Source organism: Sinohyriopsis cumingii, chromosome 17 (assembly GCF_028554795.1).
Source record: "Sinohyriopsis cumingii isolate HCF-2022 chromosome 17, ASM2855479v2, whole genome shotgun sequence".
Lineage (NCBI taxonomy): Eukaryota > Metazoa > Mollusca > Bivalvia > Unionida > Unionidae > Sinohyriopsis > Sinohyriopsis cumingii.
Genome location: NC_142977.1, coordinates 71,904,805 through 71,921,255, shown reverse-complemented (window position 1 = coordinate 71,921,255; position 16,451 = coordinate 71,904,805). Strand labels below are relative to the sequence as shown.

The window sequence follows — 16,451 nt, the reverse complement described above, 5'->3', positions numbered from 1 at the left end:
TCGCTAAGAATAACAGCAATTGCTCTGTAACCATCAGCAGGTATTTCGTTTACACGGGCTCAGAAGTGTATATCAACGATAGTTTGTCTCGCTAAATCAAAATGCTCCAGAGAAAAGTAAGAAATTGGATATAATTTTGTAAAATCTAATTGTGATATTTATAAACCACTATCTATATTTTGATCACGTCCCACAAATGTCATCAAACGAAGATATGCACGTGCTGCATGATGTGTGGTATAATCTAACAATATGTCCTCAGCTGGTTCTTGATGGTCATTTATCCTCAGTGAAACCTAAGTAACTCTGAGTTGGTCAAATGTCATATGACTACGTTCTTGCGAGTTTAATCGATTATTATTTTGTAAAGCAATATAAATATGACTTGGTGCAGAAACACCTTGTTGTGATGCTAAATGCCATGTAAATATACCTCGAACTGCACTTTGAATGCTATCTGTGGTTACTGTTAACCATGATAACAATGATTTGCCGCCTTGATCCATAAAGGAAAAAATGTTTGTTCTTCAGCGACTGTTGGAGTCATTACCGGCATCCATAATGAGATCTTTTTATTATATTTACTTTACCATTATCAACATCAGCAGCACTCCGCCAAATTGCATGTTCAAAATCATCTGTTTGTGGATCAGATGCAGTACCTTGTGGAGTCCGTATTTTAGTATACTGAATATGATTAGCATTGTCGGTAACATCATTAGGAAAAATCATTGATGGACCAGCTGATCTTGTATAATCATCAGAATATCTTGCTAAACCTATTATCGTTGTAGCAATATCGTCGTCTTTCTGAACTGATTAAATATTTTTTCTTAGTATCATTAGTACTTTGTTCTAACGTTGCAAGAATACTTTCAGTTGTATTTGTAATAGGTTTAAACAATTGTTCTGCACCAGTTGCAAATTCATCTTTTGATTCTTGACGTTCTTGCGATTTTTTTAACATACTCACAAACAGGAATAGATTTCTTTATTGGTTTCTCGTCGCTATCGAGCTAATCTAGCTGTATAAGACTCCGTACCTGATATCATTATTGATATGATAATGATTCAATTACTCATACATGAAAAGCAGCAGAGAGGACGACGACCTCAGTGAGACGTCCTTGATGAAATACTCAGGCATACTTAAAAAAAACACCAACGACAAAAAAAATAGAAACTTATAAACTAACCCGAAGAGAGAATATCGGTCAGTAAGAGGCTTCGGTTTGACGTTATTAACCGTATATATTTTATTTTTTTGCAGGAAGTTTTATGATGACGTTTCGTTGAGATGGGTTTGCCCAATCTGCTTATAGGTATGGCCGCCGTGCATGTTATTAAAGTGCTCTGAATCTATACATAAAATACAGTAAGCGTCAAATTAACAAGGATCGTCTTAGTTCAGTGTCACTTTCTGGACCATTACTTTTGAGTCATTTCTCCGTTAAAAAGATCATTCATATAAAGTCAGTGCTTGAAATTTAGTGCTAAATTTACTCTGTACACACAATCTGTTGGAACATAAATACATATTTGAATCAATAATGTTTGATATAATCTTAACGTTTCAGTACAAAACGTTGTATGGTTAACACATCTTCCCTGTTTTTTTTTTTTGTTTTTTTTTTGCATCATACGATCATTACTGTCAATTTTAGCACATCTAGTATATTAGCGATTATTACTTGCAATGGAACAGGGAATGTACGGATTCTCTAACACTTGGATAATTCCTTAATATTCTGTTAGATAAACAAGTAATAAAAAAGCCCTCATTGAAGGGTTTTTACTTCATGGGACAAGTTTCAGGAAGAAAAAAATCAGGTTCATTATCTCGGATAGATGACCATGATTCTGTGTCAAATTATCCCCAAAACCAGGCTGGTACCACCGGCAATATAGCTTTGGGCCAGCAAAAGAAGAATAAAAAAATGCCACTTCTTCGGAAACAGAGTGATCAAGCAAAGAAGAAATCTCAGTATCAGCAGTATCTGGTACAGTTTTTGTTATGTTTAAATATTTATTCAGCAGATAGTCATTCTTGTAGATTGTTATTGATTAAACTTACAAGCAGTGTGGTGGTGTTACCGCAAAAGAATCCACTTTACCTTAAATAATTAATGAAAGTATCTTTTGACAGTCATTTGATAATTTAGTATTTCAGAATACATTAGTCGTAATGTTTTTTGACAATTCTTAGAGCTTTTGAATTTGTGAATGAGCAATGAGGATTTAATGACAGTATCTTTTAAATTTAGCAAGGTATAATCCACATTTACAAAGGTTGCAGGACTACACTGGAAGCTGTAGTGGAAATGTTTATTAAGACAGTAAGATGTATTGGAAGCAGCCTTTAGATAGCAGAACAATCAGGAAAACATTGCCAGGTTTTGGAAGGCATAAGAATTGCATGATTTGTACCTAAACCTAGTGATGACAGGTTAACCTACCCTATATGTACAGGGCTGAGCAATTTGTTTTTTAACCACTAGCCCAGGACAAGTGGTTTCAGAAAATTCACTAGTCCCACCTTTCTCTTCACTAGTCCCACCTTACTCGTCACTAGTCCCAGCTTATTTTTCACTGGTCCCAAAATGGTAATCACTTGGTACACTTTTGGTTTTAGGAATTCCTTAAAGAAGTTTTGATTAAGTTCATTGAACTAAATCCTCGTTCACACTCAGAAATAGCTACCGCACACTCAGTATCCATCTTTTATCCCTCCATTTTCAAACAAATTTATCTTCGCCAGATCGCCGTTATAACCTTACTTGTGAAAATAATTGGGCAAACTCATTTTATCCACAGAGTAACTATCAGCTTGCTTGACAACTACTGCTAAAGTGATAATGACATCAATTTTCTCTTTTAAATATGAACTGAAACAGCGTATTAGCATAATTGTTTTGCTTCAAACACAATATTGCACTTGGAAGTTAATCATCTGTATAATCAATTATAAATTAAAGAATCATTACTGTCATTTAATCAGTTCATAAAGGAAACCAACACTGATGTCGGTAAAGTACCTTTTCATTAATTTAATTACACTGACTCGCTAGATTAAAATCATAGTGAGCCGCTTGTTATGATCCAGATTGAGTAAACTCATTGCAACAAAACCGCTTACAGCCCTGCTAATTGATCGTACTGGCTTTCTTTTTTTGACTTGTTTTGATTTGCCGATAATTTGGTCGCTTAGCCCAATATGCAGTCAAGCAGTAAAAGGATGTAAATGTATACACGAAGAGGGGTAGAATCAAGTATTCAGTACGCCCAGAGGGCATGATTGGCCAAATAAAGACAGATATAGTGATTAAAGCACGAAAATAAGGATTTGCCCGCCTTTTTAAAAAGCACTTGTCCTGGACTAACGACTTGGAAAATTTTACTTGTCCGACTTCAAAATTGACTAGTTCAGGACGTCGGGCTATGGGATTTGCTCAGCCCTGATGTATTCTAATTGAAAAAAGCATGGGATTAAAATTTTGATAAACAAGTTGTAAATTAGTTGTAATTTCTGATGCACTTGCGCAGAAGAGGTGATGCTTCAGATGCCTTTTATACTTTTGAACATGCAGCTTGTTAATACCATTATCTTTTTATTTAGGCTCAGGAAAGTCCAGAACCAATATTTGACTTGTCCGGCTGTGAACTTGTTGAAGTAGGTATTTAGCTTTGATTTGGTTTGATACTTTATAACACAGCATAATACAAGTATGATATTTATTGCTGAGTCAGTTGGATTAAAGGGACACATCATGGCAGCGGATATGATTCAGACCCACATCTTTTCAGTCACGATTCCAGCATGATAACTGCTGAACCACAACAACTCTTTATTTAGTTTTATTAATTTTGATTAATAAATTATGCATTAGCACTTTATTTTCCAAGTTAAAGGTCTAAATAAATGAAATATAATTCACATTATTTCAGATTTACTTGAAAATCTCATTTAGTCTTTGAGCAACAAATAAAGCTGTCAGAATTTTAGGAAATGTGTACCAGATACCCGCTGATCCTAATGAATGGTTATTTGGTTACCTGATCATTCAAGAGGGCTCTCAAAACTCACTTATTTCGACGGCAAGAACAAACTTAAAGACCTAATAATGTTTCCTACCTGAAATATTCTCAGCATGTTTTTTTTATTTTTTAATGTTTTTCTTTTTTTGTTTTGTTTGTTTTTGTAATAATATTATGTTCTTATCTTATAGGTGTTGTCTAATGTTGTAAAGCACTTAGAGCTTCTAAAGATTAGGCGATATACAAAGGCCTCATTATTATTATTATTATCAAAGGGAAATTATATTAAATGTGAATCTGATCTGTTTTGTTGTAAGTTCATACATACCAATAACCCTAAAGGTATAAGCATAATTATTACTAATGTAAAACATCATACTATGAGCCTAAAAAGAGTAATCTATATATATATATATATATATATATATATATATATATATATATATTAAATGCCATAATTACAAAAGCATGAAACACCTACATTGATTTTATATGTATTTTTCTCGTACACATAAAAGTAAGAAGAAGAAGAAAAAACATAAAAGGTTTGTTCTGGGATTGCGTAGGTCTTCATTAATGTCACAAACTTGGATTGTTTTTTCTTATTGGCTACAAAACATACCATGTGGCTTTTTTCATATGTTGGCGACATTGTTGGCTGTTTAAACTTTTAAATACAACTATTGGTTTAGAGTGCAGAAATTCAGAGGCCCCATGAAAGAAAACCGCTTCGGTGGCCTAGTGGTTAGAGCGTCCGCCTCAGATGTGGGAGGTCGTGGGTTTGATCCCCAGCCAAGTTATACCAAAGACTTACAAAAATGGTACTAACAGCTTCCTCGCTTGGCGCTCAGCATTAAGAGGTTAGTGTTAGGACTGGTCAGCCCGGTGTCAGGATAATGTGACTGGGTGGGACATCATGCTACATGTCTGAGGCACGATGCCCCAGTGCTAGACATCACTATAAACTGTCACATTGCAGACATCGTAGCGATATGACTGAAAAATTGTTAAAGCTACGTAAAAAATTCAAATCACATCACATCTCGTGAAAGGAAGCTGCAAACTGGATATAAAATGCACTGAAGTTTATCTATTGTTGCATAAACAAATTCTTTGTCCATACTGACAGACCATCTAAATAGTGCATTGTTGTATCATAATCCGCTTATCCTGACATCTAGCATGAGTTCTATATGTTGTGAAATATCTGCCTTTTTGTTGTTGACATTTCTGGTTACCAAGATCAACTGGACAAGGCATTGTGTTGTAATCTATATTTCATCGTATTTTCAGCCGCTTGCTAGTAATTAATATATTTACAAAGACTGACATTTGTATGTGGATGGTAAGTAAAATTCCTCTTCTTTTTGCTCAGAATAAAATCCTTCAGAACACTCATGTTTTCTGTAATAATCCCTGTCATCAGAACACATGCGTTTCTATCATCTGTTGACCCTTTGTTCATTTTCAGATGCATGCGTGGAAGGCAGCATCACGTTGCTACCACAGATATAATTTAAAAAAAAAAAAATACATTTTACTTATTGGTTTATTCAGTAGGCATGGAGGGACAGTAACTAGAATAATCTAAATGATGGCCAATTCCTTTTTATAAATGTACCCAGATGAAACAGTTTGCTGAAATTTCAAAGGAAACAGATTATCTTTGAAGCACCGACTGTTATAAAAATGTACTCAGCAAATGGAAAAAATACATCTCAATCATGCAATACAGTTATTTGATGTTGCCATCACAATAAGAAATGGGCATTCGTTTGGTTCTCCAAAGCGGTGACTTCAATAGCGCATGCACCCGTCATCAAAGAAAGCCGACTACAACTTTTCAATAATAACAAAGAACTTTTCTTCAAAGGAAGTCAGTACCAAACTTAAATAAAAGTGATGGAATCTGATGGATTTTTGCATTTTCCAACGTGACTGGAACACATTAACTGTGCAGTGAAAGTTTCCATTTTGTAGGGGAAAAGTTTATGCTTATGAACACTACCATTTGCGGCTTAAAACGCAAACTAACTTTTACCGACCTGGAACATGCTTTAAATGTGCTTTGTCATTCATTATGTGATTGTGCTGTGTTTTTCCACTGAATTCAGACCAATATGACCTGTTACAAAATGAATGAATATTTTAAACCTGTGTGTGTGTGCATATTTTCGATGGAATCACTTGTATTGTGGATTCAATGTATATGTTGAGTTTCGCAGGTGAGTACATGGTGTTGATACTCTATTCATGCTATACATCAGACATTTACATATAAACAGGATTCACGTATATGTACCAATTCATGGTTCTCTAAATAAAGTAAACTATTATATTATGTCTTCTCTGTTTTCACTACAGGTATACATGTATTTCTCATTTAATATTCATCAATTTAAGATGGTAACTTTGCTGACGAAACACGTATTTTACTGCCCACATTTATTACCCACCCACCCCACCACCCATAATTTTTTTTTGGGGGGGGGTAGATTTTCGTGAGCTAACTGACTTGTTTGCATATAACATGGTTCGGTACACAATGCAGTCAGGTTTTATGGCTCCGAACTACCATGTTATAGCAGGGTCACACTGTATGTTAATAATCCAAATCACACACACACACTCTGTAAATGATTGATATTCCTATCAATTTTGTGCAGGTATCACTTGATGTAACATTGTTTAAGTTTGCTAAGTTTGGTATTTGGGAAATGGACATCTGTGAAAGAAGTAGTAGAGCTTTTAACTATCCCAAGTATAGTTTGAAATTTGCATCATCTGCATGTATCTAAAAAAATGATCATTTTTACAAAAAGTGCTCATTTTGCTGGAATACTGAATAATGGTAATTCTGCTTCTCCTTCAGGTTAAGACTAACATAAAATTCATATATCGAGAATTTCAAAATTAGTAGCAGGAATTAGTTGAAAATATATAATAAATGTAAGGAATTTCTTGCACTAGATTTGTAATGATGAAAAAAATAAATGCATTTTCCCTCCTTTTCTACAGGTTCCATCAGGTGTATTTGCACTGTGCAGAGTGTTACAGAAAGAGGTCAGTATGCTGGGATTTGGGGGTACATAGACAACCCACTCATTTCTAATAAGTAATTAATTTGTTTGATCACTGCTAAACATTTATGTACGTTTGATCAGACAGGTCATTTGAAGGCATTGATTACAGGCAAGAATGCTAGCACATGATCATGGACTTTACATTGTTCTGAAAACAAACATTTTGATAAACCAAACTCACTCATTGACGACATATTCCATTTATAGATTAACCAGCACAATTTTGCCGTTGTTTAGGATCAAAGACTAGTTTGACAATAAGCTGGAATGCCCAATGTCTGATGGGGCCCCGAGTGGCAGAGTGGTCTAAAGCACTTTCCGTTACGGATCACTGCCATTTCACCTCTGTCTGCGTGGGTTCGAGTCTCAGATTCGGCTAATGTGGGTATGTGAGAAAGCTTGCCAGTAGCTTCTAATGGGTCGGTGGTTCTTTCCGGGGTTTTCCTGGGCTCTTCCTCCACCATTAATACTGGCTGCCATGTATAGCCTATCATGTGCTGAAAAATGGTGTTAAACCCATGAACAATAACCAATGTCAGATTCACCAAAAGAGACTGGGAGAGATCATTTTAGTGACCACAGTAGGCAAGGTTACTGAATACACAGGTCCTGTGTTAGACAGGTTTTGTAGTAATAATTTGCTCCTGAAGGTCACAAAATATAAATGAGATAGAATTTGAGAAGGTCCAAAAAGTGCAGATTATGCTGAAATTCATTTCACATTAATGTAGTAATTGTTTTTCAAACGTGGTGGATCAGTCAGACAGAAATAATGTTTGAGATTACCAGCTGCAATATTTTAAATCCTGTATTATGTTTAATGAGTAATTGTATATTTTCGGCATGAAAAGATTGTAGTTGTATAATTTAGTTACTGGGTACATGAATCTCAGTACAGTGTATAGGTTACAGTACAAAATCAGCAGTTGGCATCTTTTCTTATGTTTACTGGATGAAATTTTGGATAAAGTAATTCATATTTTGAGCAAAGAGCCTGGATATGTCAACTATGTTATAATCTAATTCTCATTTGGATACAACAACTGAGTTTTCCATCCATTCACATAAAGGACCCTGTTTGAATTTTGGTGGAATTTCCAATGTAATTTCTGGTTTTTATGCTCCTTGGTCCATGTATCTCCATAATATCATTGTTTAAAATCATTATTTTCTGTATTGTGTTATCTATATTTGATTTAATATATAATTTATATTTAATTTAATTGTTTGTTTATTAGTTTGAACAAATATTTTATTCCGTTACATGCTACTGTAATTTAATATTATTTACTGAAATTTTACATTTTCCAGAAAATATTAACTAGAAATTCAGTAATTGTTTGGTAAACACTAATAATTGAAATTTTGTATCTCATGCTGACCTAGTTCCTTTCCTTATTCATGAGTTGAAGTAAACAGCTTTTTATTATTTTTTGTATTTATTCTTAGAGTAGATTCATTAGTGAAATCAAATCGAGGCTATGCATGGAGTACGTGACAAATAACATGTAGCAATTATTTCAAACTCTGGGTTTTCCAGTGGACTGACCCACATCCGGGCATCTGTTTTGCCCAGTAGCCAAATTTAATATTGATGTTTTGAGAAATAATAATTATTCTTGCATTAACACTTAACAAGTCCAAGTGTTTTATGTTGTGACCAGTCTGAGTTACATTTTTTATTTTTCTTCTAATTATTTGGATTCTAAGAGATTATTTGCCCCTGGAAATACTTGTGCTTTAAATTAATATTTGGACAAGGACAGTTATCAAAATTACACAGAATTCAGACTGGAATATTATTCTCTGTGATTCAACATAGAACTGTTGACACATCAGTACGACACTGACCACAGCATACACCAGCGACTTACATTTTGGATTTCATCAGGATTCGAACTCAGTTTCATTTGGACCTTTTATTACTAGGACTTCTATTTTTAAATTCTTGGATTATTTTTGGATTTGATTCGTAAAACCATAAGTTCTTTTTCTTATCCTTTCCTTGTTTTTCTTGGGAAATAAATTATTTCTTAAATTTTACAAAGCTTGTTGTCTTCACTTCTTGTTACTGTTTAATGGAGCCTGAGCACATAATACTTGTTTAAAATTATTATTTACTACATTCTTTAACGTTATTATTTGACTATAGTGTTTAACCCTTTACCTCATACAACCGTCTTTGGACGCCTCTACAAAAGTCGCATCGAAGCGCCTTTTGACACTTCTACAAGAGTCCCATGGAAGCGCCTTTTGACTTTGGCTGTAAACATCAGCCATTTTAAGCCGGTTTTCTTTACGCCACCTTCGGGGAAAACCCCTTATTAGATACTACATTCATTTCTGTGAATGACAATTACGTCAGATCACGTGGTCACTGTTTATGTACTGGTCGATATGGGTCGTAATCTCCACTCTCCAAAATGGCGGTCGCGGATTTCATTCAGTACTTATGAAGTTTTCATGATTAGAATCACAACTATGAAAGATTCAATAACCTAGGTAAAGGCTCTGATATTGATATAGGCTGCAATTAGTTTTTATAAATTATCAAATTTAACTGACTTAGTGATGTAGACACAGATGAAAAACTTGTAAATTTCGAGTATGAGAAATGGCAGCTACGGTTGGTCACACGGCCTCGCTGACATGACAGTAAACGAGTTCTCTCCAGATTTTAAGCACATAACAAATTCTTCCATGATAAATAATTACACAGCTTTAACAATCGGACTTTACTCTTAAATTGTTCCACATATAATAGATGTGTACTAAAAATGTAAAATGGTTAGAATTGCTGTTAAACGTAACATACACTACATTGCTTAACAGTTCACAGGCAGGCTATGCGTATGTGGTCGACCAGGTAACATGTGTTCTGTTTATAGCGAGCTGCACTTTGTCACTATGCTCTATGAGGTAAAGGGTTAACATCATTATTTACTATGTTGTTTTACTTCAGTATTTACTATATTGTTTGACATCATTATCTGCTATTGTTTGACATCATTATCTGCTATTGTTTAACGTCATTATTTACTATTTTGTTTGACTTCACTATTTACTTAATTGTTTAATTTTAGTATGTACTTTGTTGTTTAACATCAATATTTACTATATTATTTAGCATCATGGTTTACTAAATTGTTTAACATTATTACTCCATATGATTTTTGTTTTCAACAATACCAACACGTTTTTGAAGGAGCTAGTCCATGTATTGCTGATGGGCCAATTTGGCTTAGTAATATCATAGTTACATCCATCAAGGCAGCTCTTATTGACTGTCCAGAATAATGATGCAAATGTTTTACGTTAATGGGCCATATCTTTAAAAAGGTTATATGGATTTTAATAAATTTTTGTTGTATGTTTCCATTAAGTCAGTTTACATATGTGTTCCTTTTAAGTGAATTTCATCATTGGTCCCAGGAATAAAGAAGGAACATGTACAATTCACAGATTAATGTAGTAAACAAAAAAGACCCTGCAGCTAACATATGATCCCAAATGTATTATTTGGTAATTTGCATTGGGCCCAGATGTAATATTTGGAAATTTGCATATGATTCTGGATGAAATGTTTTGAAACTTGCATATGTTCTTAGATGTAATATTTGGAAATTTGCATATGGCCCTAGATGTAATATTGGGAAATTTGCATATGACATTAGATGTAATATTGGGAAATTTGCATATCATCATAGATGTAATGTTTGGAAATTTACATATGATCTTAGATGTAATATTTGGAAATTTGCATATGATCCTAGATGTAATATTTGGAAATTTGCATATGATCCCAGATGTAATATTTGGAAATTTACATATGATTCTAGATGTAAGATTTGGAAATTTGCATATGATCCTAGATGTAATATTTGGAAATTTGCATATGATCCCAGATGTAATATTTGGAAATTAGCATATGATCCTAGATGAAATTTTTGTAAAGTTGCATATGGTCCTAGATGTAATATTTGTAAATTTGCATATGATCACAGATGTAATATTTGTAAATTTGCATATGATCCCAGATGTAATATTTGGAAATTTGCATATGATCACAGATTTAATATTTGGACATTTGCATATGATTTCCAGATGTAATGTTTGGAAACTTTCATATGATTCTGGATGTAAAATTTAGAACTTGCATATGTCCCTGGATGTAATATTTGGAAATTTGCATATGGCCCTAGAAGTATTAATTGGAAATTTGCATATGGCCTTAGATGTAATATTTGGAAATTTGCATATGGCCCTTGAAATATAAATTGGAAATTTGCGTATGGACCTAGATGTAATAATTGGAAATTTGCATATGGACAGAGATGTAATATTTGGAAATATGCATATGGCCCTAGATATAAGATGTAGAAATTTGCGTATGGTCCTAGATGTAAGATTTGTAAATTTGCAAATGAGCCCAGGTGTAATATTTGGAAATTTGCATATGATCCCAGATGTAAGATTTGGAAATTTGCATATGATCCCAGATGTAATATTTGAAAATTTGCATATGATCCCAGATGTAAGATTTCGAAATTTTTGCATATGATTCCTGATTTAACATTTGGTTGTAGCTGCTTAAAGCTGTTAATTATGATCTTAAAATACATTTTTTGTTTCAATGCTGCAAGTAATCTGCATGTATTACATTATTTTATATCAGGTACTCTTACTCAATGACAATTGGCTGCAGTCCTTGATTGAGGGAGGTAAACTGTCTGACCTCAGGACAATACGGGTAAGTATGCATGATGTTGGTGTTGGTGGTAGTTGTGATTATGATGTTGTTTGTAGCGGCACTGGTGGTATTGTTTTTTTAAAGAACACAACATCCTTGTTAAAAGATGTCACAAATTTCAAATGGTTTTCTGTTTTGCAAAAGCAGCTTAATGTTGAATTATTATCTTTTCCTGGACAATAAAAAGCAAAGTTTTACCTTTTTCAGACTGGCATGTTTACATTTTATAATTTTGTTTCTGAAAAATGTAAATGTATTTCACCTGTTGAACAGTGTAATTTGTTCAAGTGGCTGTGAAAAAGGTTGATTTTATTTAGTCTTGCACTCATTCTGATAGTAACCGCTCTAGTGGCCTATTGTTAGAGCATCCGCCTCAGATGTAGGAGGTTGTGGGTTTGATCAACATCTGAGTCATGCCAAAAAATTTTAACATTTTTACTAACAGCTGCCTCGCTTGATGCTCAGCATTAAGAAGTTAGTGCTAGGACTGGTAGGTCTGTTTGTCAGGATAATGTGACTGGGTGGGACATCATGCTGCATGTCTGTGGCATGATGCCCCAGTGCTTGACATCACTATGAACAGCCACACTGCAGTCATCATAGCAATATGACTGACAAATTGTTAAAGCAACATAAAAAATCCAAATCACACACACACATTCTGATAGTAATCTAGAACATCTCATGCCTACTCTCGGGTTTGTGTCTACTTTCTGTTCACTTTGATTGGCTTTTTGTATCTCTTAAATGAAGAGCTGATGAACAAGACAATAAAAATACTTAATCATAGTGCTCAGTTCAGACAAAAAGCTTTTCAATGATTAACAAGCATTTTTTCAAGGTTGGCTCTAAGATGCAAACACATCTCTAAAATGTGAACATGGTCTTAATTAAACTGCTGGATAATGGATGCAAACTCTACATTTTGTTTTATTCTTCTTTATTTCATTTCTTCCCAGTTGCATAATTGCCGCATATCTCTTCTTTATCTTTCCTTTAGAACAATAATCCCAAATCTGTTCTCTTATCTTTCCTTTTGCATAATTATCCCAGGTCTGTTCATATTTAGTCCCAATGCATAAGTATCCCAGGTCTGTTCATATTTCATCCCTTTAGCATTATTATCCCAGGTCTGTTCATATTTCATCCCATTGCATTATTATCCCAGGTCTGTTCATATTTCATCCCTTTTACATTATTATCCCAGGTCTGTTCATATTTCATCCCTTTAGCATTATTATCCCAGGTCTGTTCATATTTCATCCCATTGCATTATTATCCCAGGTCTGTTCATATTTCATCCCATTGCATTATTATCCCAGGTCTGTTCATATTTCATCCCATTGCATTATTATCCCAGGTCTGTTCATATTTCATCCCATTGCATTATTATCCCAGGTCTGTTCATATTTCATCCCATTGCATTATTATCCCAGGTCTGTTCATATTTCATCCCATTGCATTATTATCCCAGGTCTGTTCATATTTCATCCCTTTTACATTATTATCCCAGGTCTGTTCATATTTCATCCCTTTTACATTATTATCCCAGGTCTGTTCATATTTCATCCCTTTTACATTATTATCCCAGGTCTGTTCATATTTCATCCCATTGCATTATTATCCCAGGTCTGTTCATATTTCATCCCATTGCATTATTATCCCAGGTCTGTTCATATTTCATCCCAGTGCATTATTATCCCAGGACTTTTCATATTTCATCCCTTTAGTATAATAAAACTTTCCAGACATAAGCTTTCCACGATATTTTTTCTTTTCTTTTACATAATTGCCCCAGATCTGTACTATTTTCTTTCCATTAAGATATTTACCTCAGATCTGTACTATTTTCTTTCCATTATGATAACTACCTCAGATCTGTACTATTGCCTTTCCATTAAGATAATTACCTTAGATCTGTACTATTGTCTCTCCATTAAGATAATTACCTCAGATCTGTACTTAATCACTATTTTCTTTCCATTAAGATAATTACTTTAGATCTGTACTACTGCCTTTACGTTAAGATAATTACCCCAGATCTGTACTATTTTCTTTCCATTAAGATAATTACCTCAGATCTTTTTCCTCCATTTAGCATGCTTACCTTGGTTCTGTTCTCTTTTCTTCCTCTTTGCATAATTGTCAATAATCTAATCTCTTCTCTTTGCTTTAGGATAATTGCTACAGGTATTTTTTTTCTTTTCTTCTTTTAGCATATAAATTGAATTTCACTAATTCTACTAAACTTTACAGTTAAATTATTAAATATCTTTGGAGTAAAATTTGTATACAGTAGTCCCCCTCTTATAAGGCCACACCTAATGCAGCAGGGAAGTGGCCTTATAATGTGGGTGGCCTTTCTAGAGGGGGATGCCAAATGCGAATAGTAAATACATATGAAGAAAGTCACAAGTACATTTAATTTTAAATATTTAATATTTTAATTAAAAAATCACATGCATGATGTGAAATATATGTAAAACAAACTGTGTCATCATTTTCAAAAGAATGCTATGAATAACCATTCATATAGTTTTAAAACTGTCTTTATAATTATGTTACAGTTCACATCATCTGTCACTTTGTTGGTAACAGTCTAAAAAACAAACCAGTCTCGTTACATTAAAAATATCCTTGCTGTCATATCCCCTGCATATATCGTTTAGTCTTTTGTTCCAATCTTCAACAACTTCATTATTAACATCAGTTGATTCTCCACTAAGGACAGAACACTTGATATTGTGTCGCACTAGAAATCTGTGCAACCATCTGTTACTTGCGGTAAAGTCGTCATATCCCAATTCAACTGACAAAATTTTTACTTTTTCTTGTCAATCAAATCAGGATACAAACGTCTCCTGGATCAAACAATCTTCCTTTCTCCATCCATTTCACCTTCCCACTTCTGCAGAATTGTTTCATTATCTTTCACGATATTGTTTATCTGAGTCTTCCCGACATTAGTTTTCTGCAAGGATCCTTGACGACACACCCCCCTTCAGTTGAATTACTTTCGCGTTCTTCTCTAACCTGAGAATTTTTATTTTCCTCGATGACATGTTGATCTTTTTGCAGTAAGTTATTCATGCTGCCAACTACAATACTGATAAAACAATTTTGTATGCATCTAAACAAATTGCAGTGTGTTTTTAAAGGAAGTGATCCTGTCACGTGATTCGTTAGTCAAAGTCTGGTACCCTATTGTTTTTATACATTTCTTTACACTAAGTGAGAAAAGCCAAAACGGCTTCAATATGTACCATTAACATCACGCAGATTTGACCTCATGGCCGTTAGGATTCGTAATTTTGACAATTATTGTCAGTAGTAATAGCCACTGATTATCAAAGTGAACAAGCTCAACATCTTACTAAGGGAAGCCATAAAGGCTACCAAACCATTTTCCTGCTGGCTTGGGTATTGTACATCGATGCTGCCACTTCTCAGCTGTTACTACTGTTCAATAATTGTAATTTTAACAATTATCAGTGCCTAAACCAGACATCTTATGATAACACAGCAGTACGGCTAATTGGATTACATGTACGTACCCTTTTGTATGGATTAAAGGTTGAGTCTTTCTCGGTTTTTATGGAATAAATTTGGCTTCTCGTGAGGCGTAAATGATATAATATTAACCTTAGTGGTAAATGTACTTTACTCAACACTCCTGTCAGTAACGAAAACCTGACATCAGGGAAACAGAAATTGGATGACTTAACACACGTTATGAATAAAATACTGGTTCTGGATACATATTCAAATAAAATGCGGCTGCTTGTGAGGGGTAAATTTTATATTATTGCACTAATATGCTGGTCACATTAGCCGGGTGGCCTTTCGCAAGGGGTACTTTTGAACACAAACTTGTCGGTGCCAACGTATTCTGGCCGTAAGGAGCGGGTGGCTGCTGGTCAGGGGGTTCGTTCAAGAGGGGGACTACTGTATGTATTTGCAGGAAGACATGAAACATGTATAAAAGATCTTGGGTTAAGTCCCTTTGTCACAGTTTTGTGATGGAGTCAGTATACATGTTTTTAAAATAAAAAAGCATAGAGATTTACCATACTGAGTGATAGAAGTAGCTCAGTTATTAGAATGAAAGCATAGGAGATAGAGTTGATCAACATGCTTTCTTTATTTAGTAAGATTTCCAGCTATGCTTGGTTGTGCATACCTTTTCTGTTATATGGGTCTTGGAGAAACTTGATCTAAGTCATATGAATTGCTCAGTTCTGCTGTAATACTATCTTACAATACTATCTTCCATGGTAGGTAAGTTTTGTCTCATTTAGAAAAGATTATTGAGGCATAGAAATCCAACAGTCATTTACGAACATACTACTTACCATGGTCAAGGTAGGTCACAGTGACTTACTTTGAATGCTTCGTTGATTAATATTTTGCATTTAGCTCCTTTGTACTGATACTGTTCAGGGTTTACAAATTTTATAAATGTCAGCTTACCTTGGAAAATTTGAGCTTGCCCAAACATATTATACCACCACGTGTAGAACCATAAAGTAAAGCATGGTCTATTTTAAAGAAATCGTGTTAAATTTATTGAAACATTTGATTTT

General features: G+C 34.2%; 1 protein-coding gene across 1 annotated transcript in view; it reads left to right on the top strand.

Moving 5' to 3' along the window:
* The first annotated feature begins 1,392 nt into the window (after positions 1–1,392).
* The window catches only part of LOC149779218 (E3 ubiquitin-protein ligase LRSAM1-like), an 86,051-nt gene continuing 70,992 nt past the window's right edge, over positions 1,393–16,451 (top strand). Inside the window, exons 1-4 of the mRNA XM_089939786.1 lie at positions 1,393–2,000; positions 3,617–3,670; positions 7,054–7,098; positions 11,794–11,868. Coding sequence (XP_089795912.1) covers positions 1,800–2,000; positions 3,617–3,670; positions 7,054–7,098; positions 11,794–11,868 — 375 coding nt within the window. The 5' untranslated portion in view covers positions 1,393–1,799. The remainder of the gene's footprint in view (positions 2,001–3,616; positions 3,671–7,053; positions 7,099–11,793; positions 11,869–16,451) is intronic.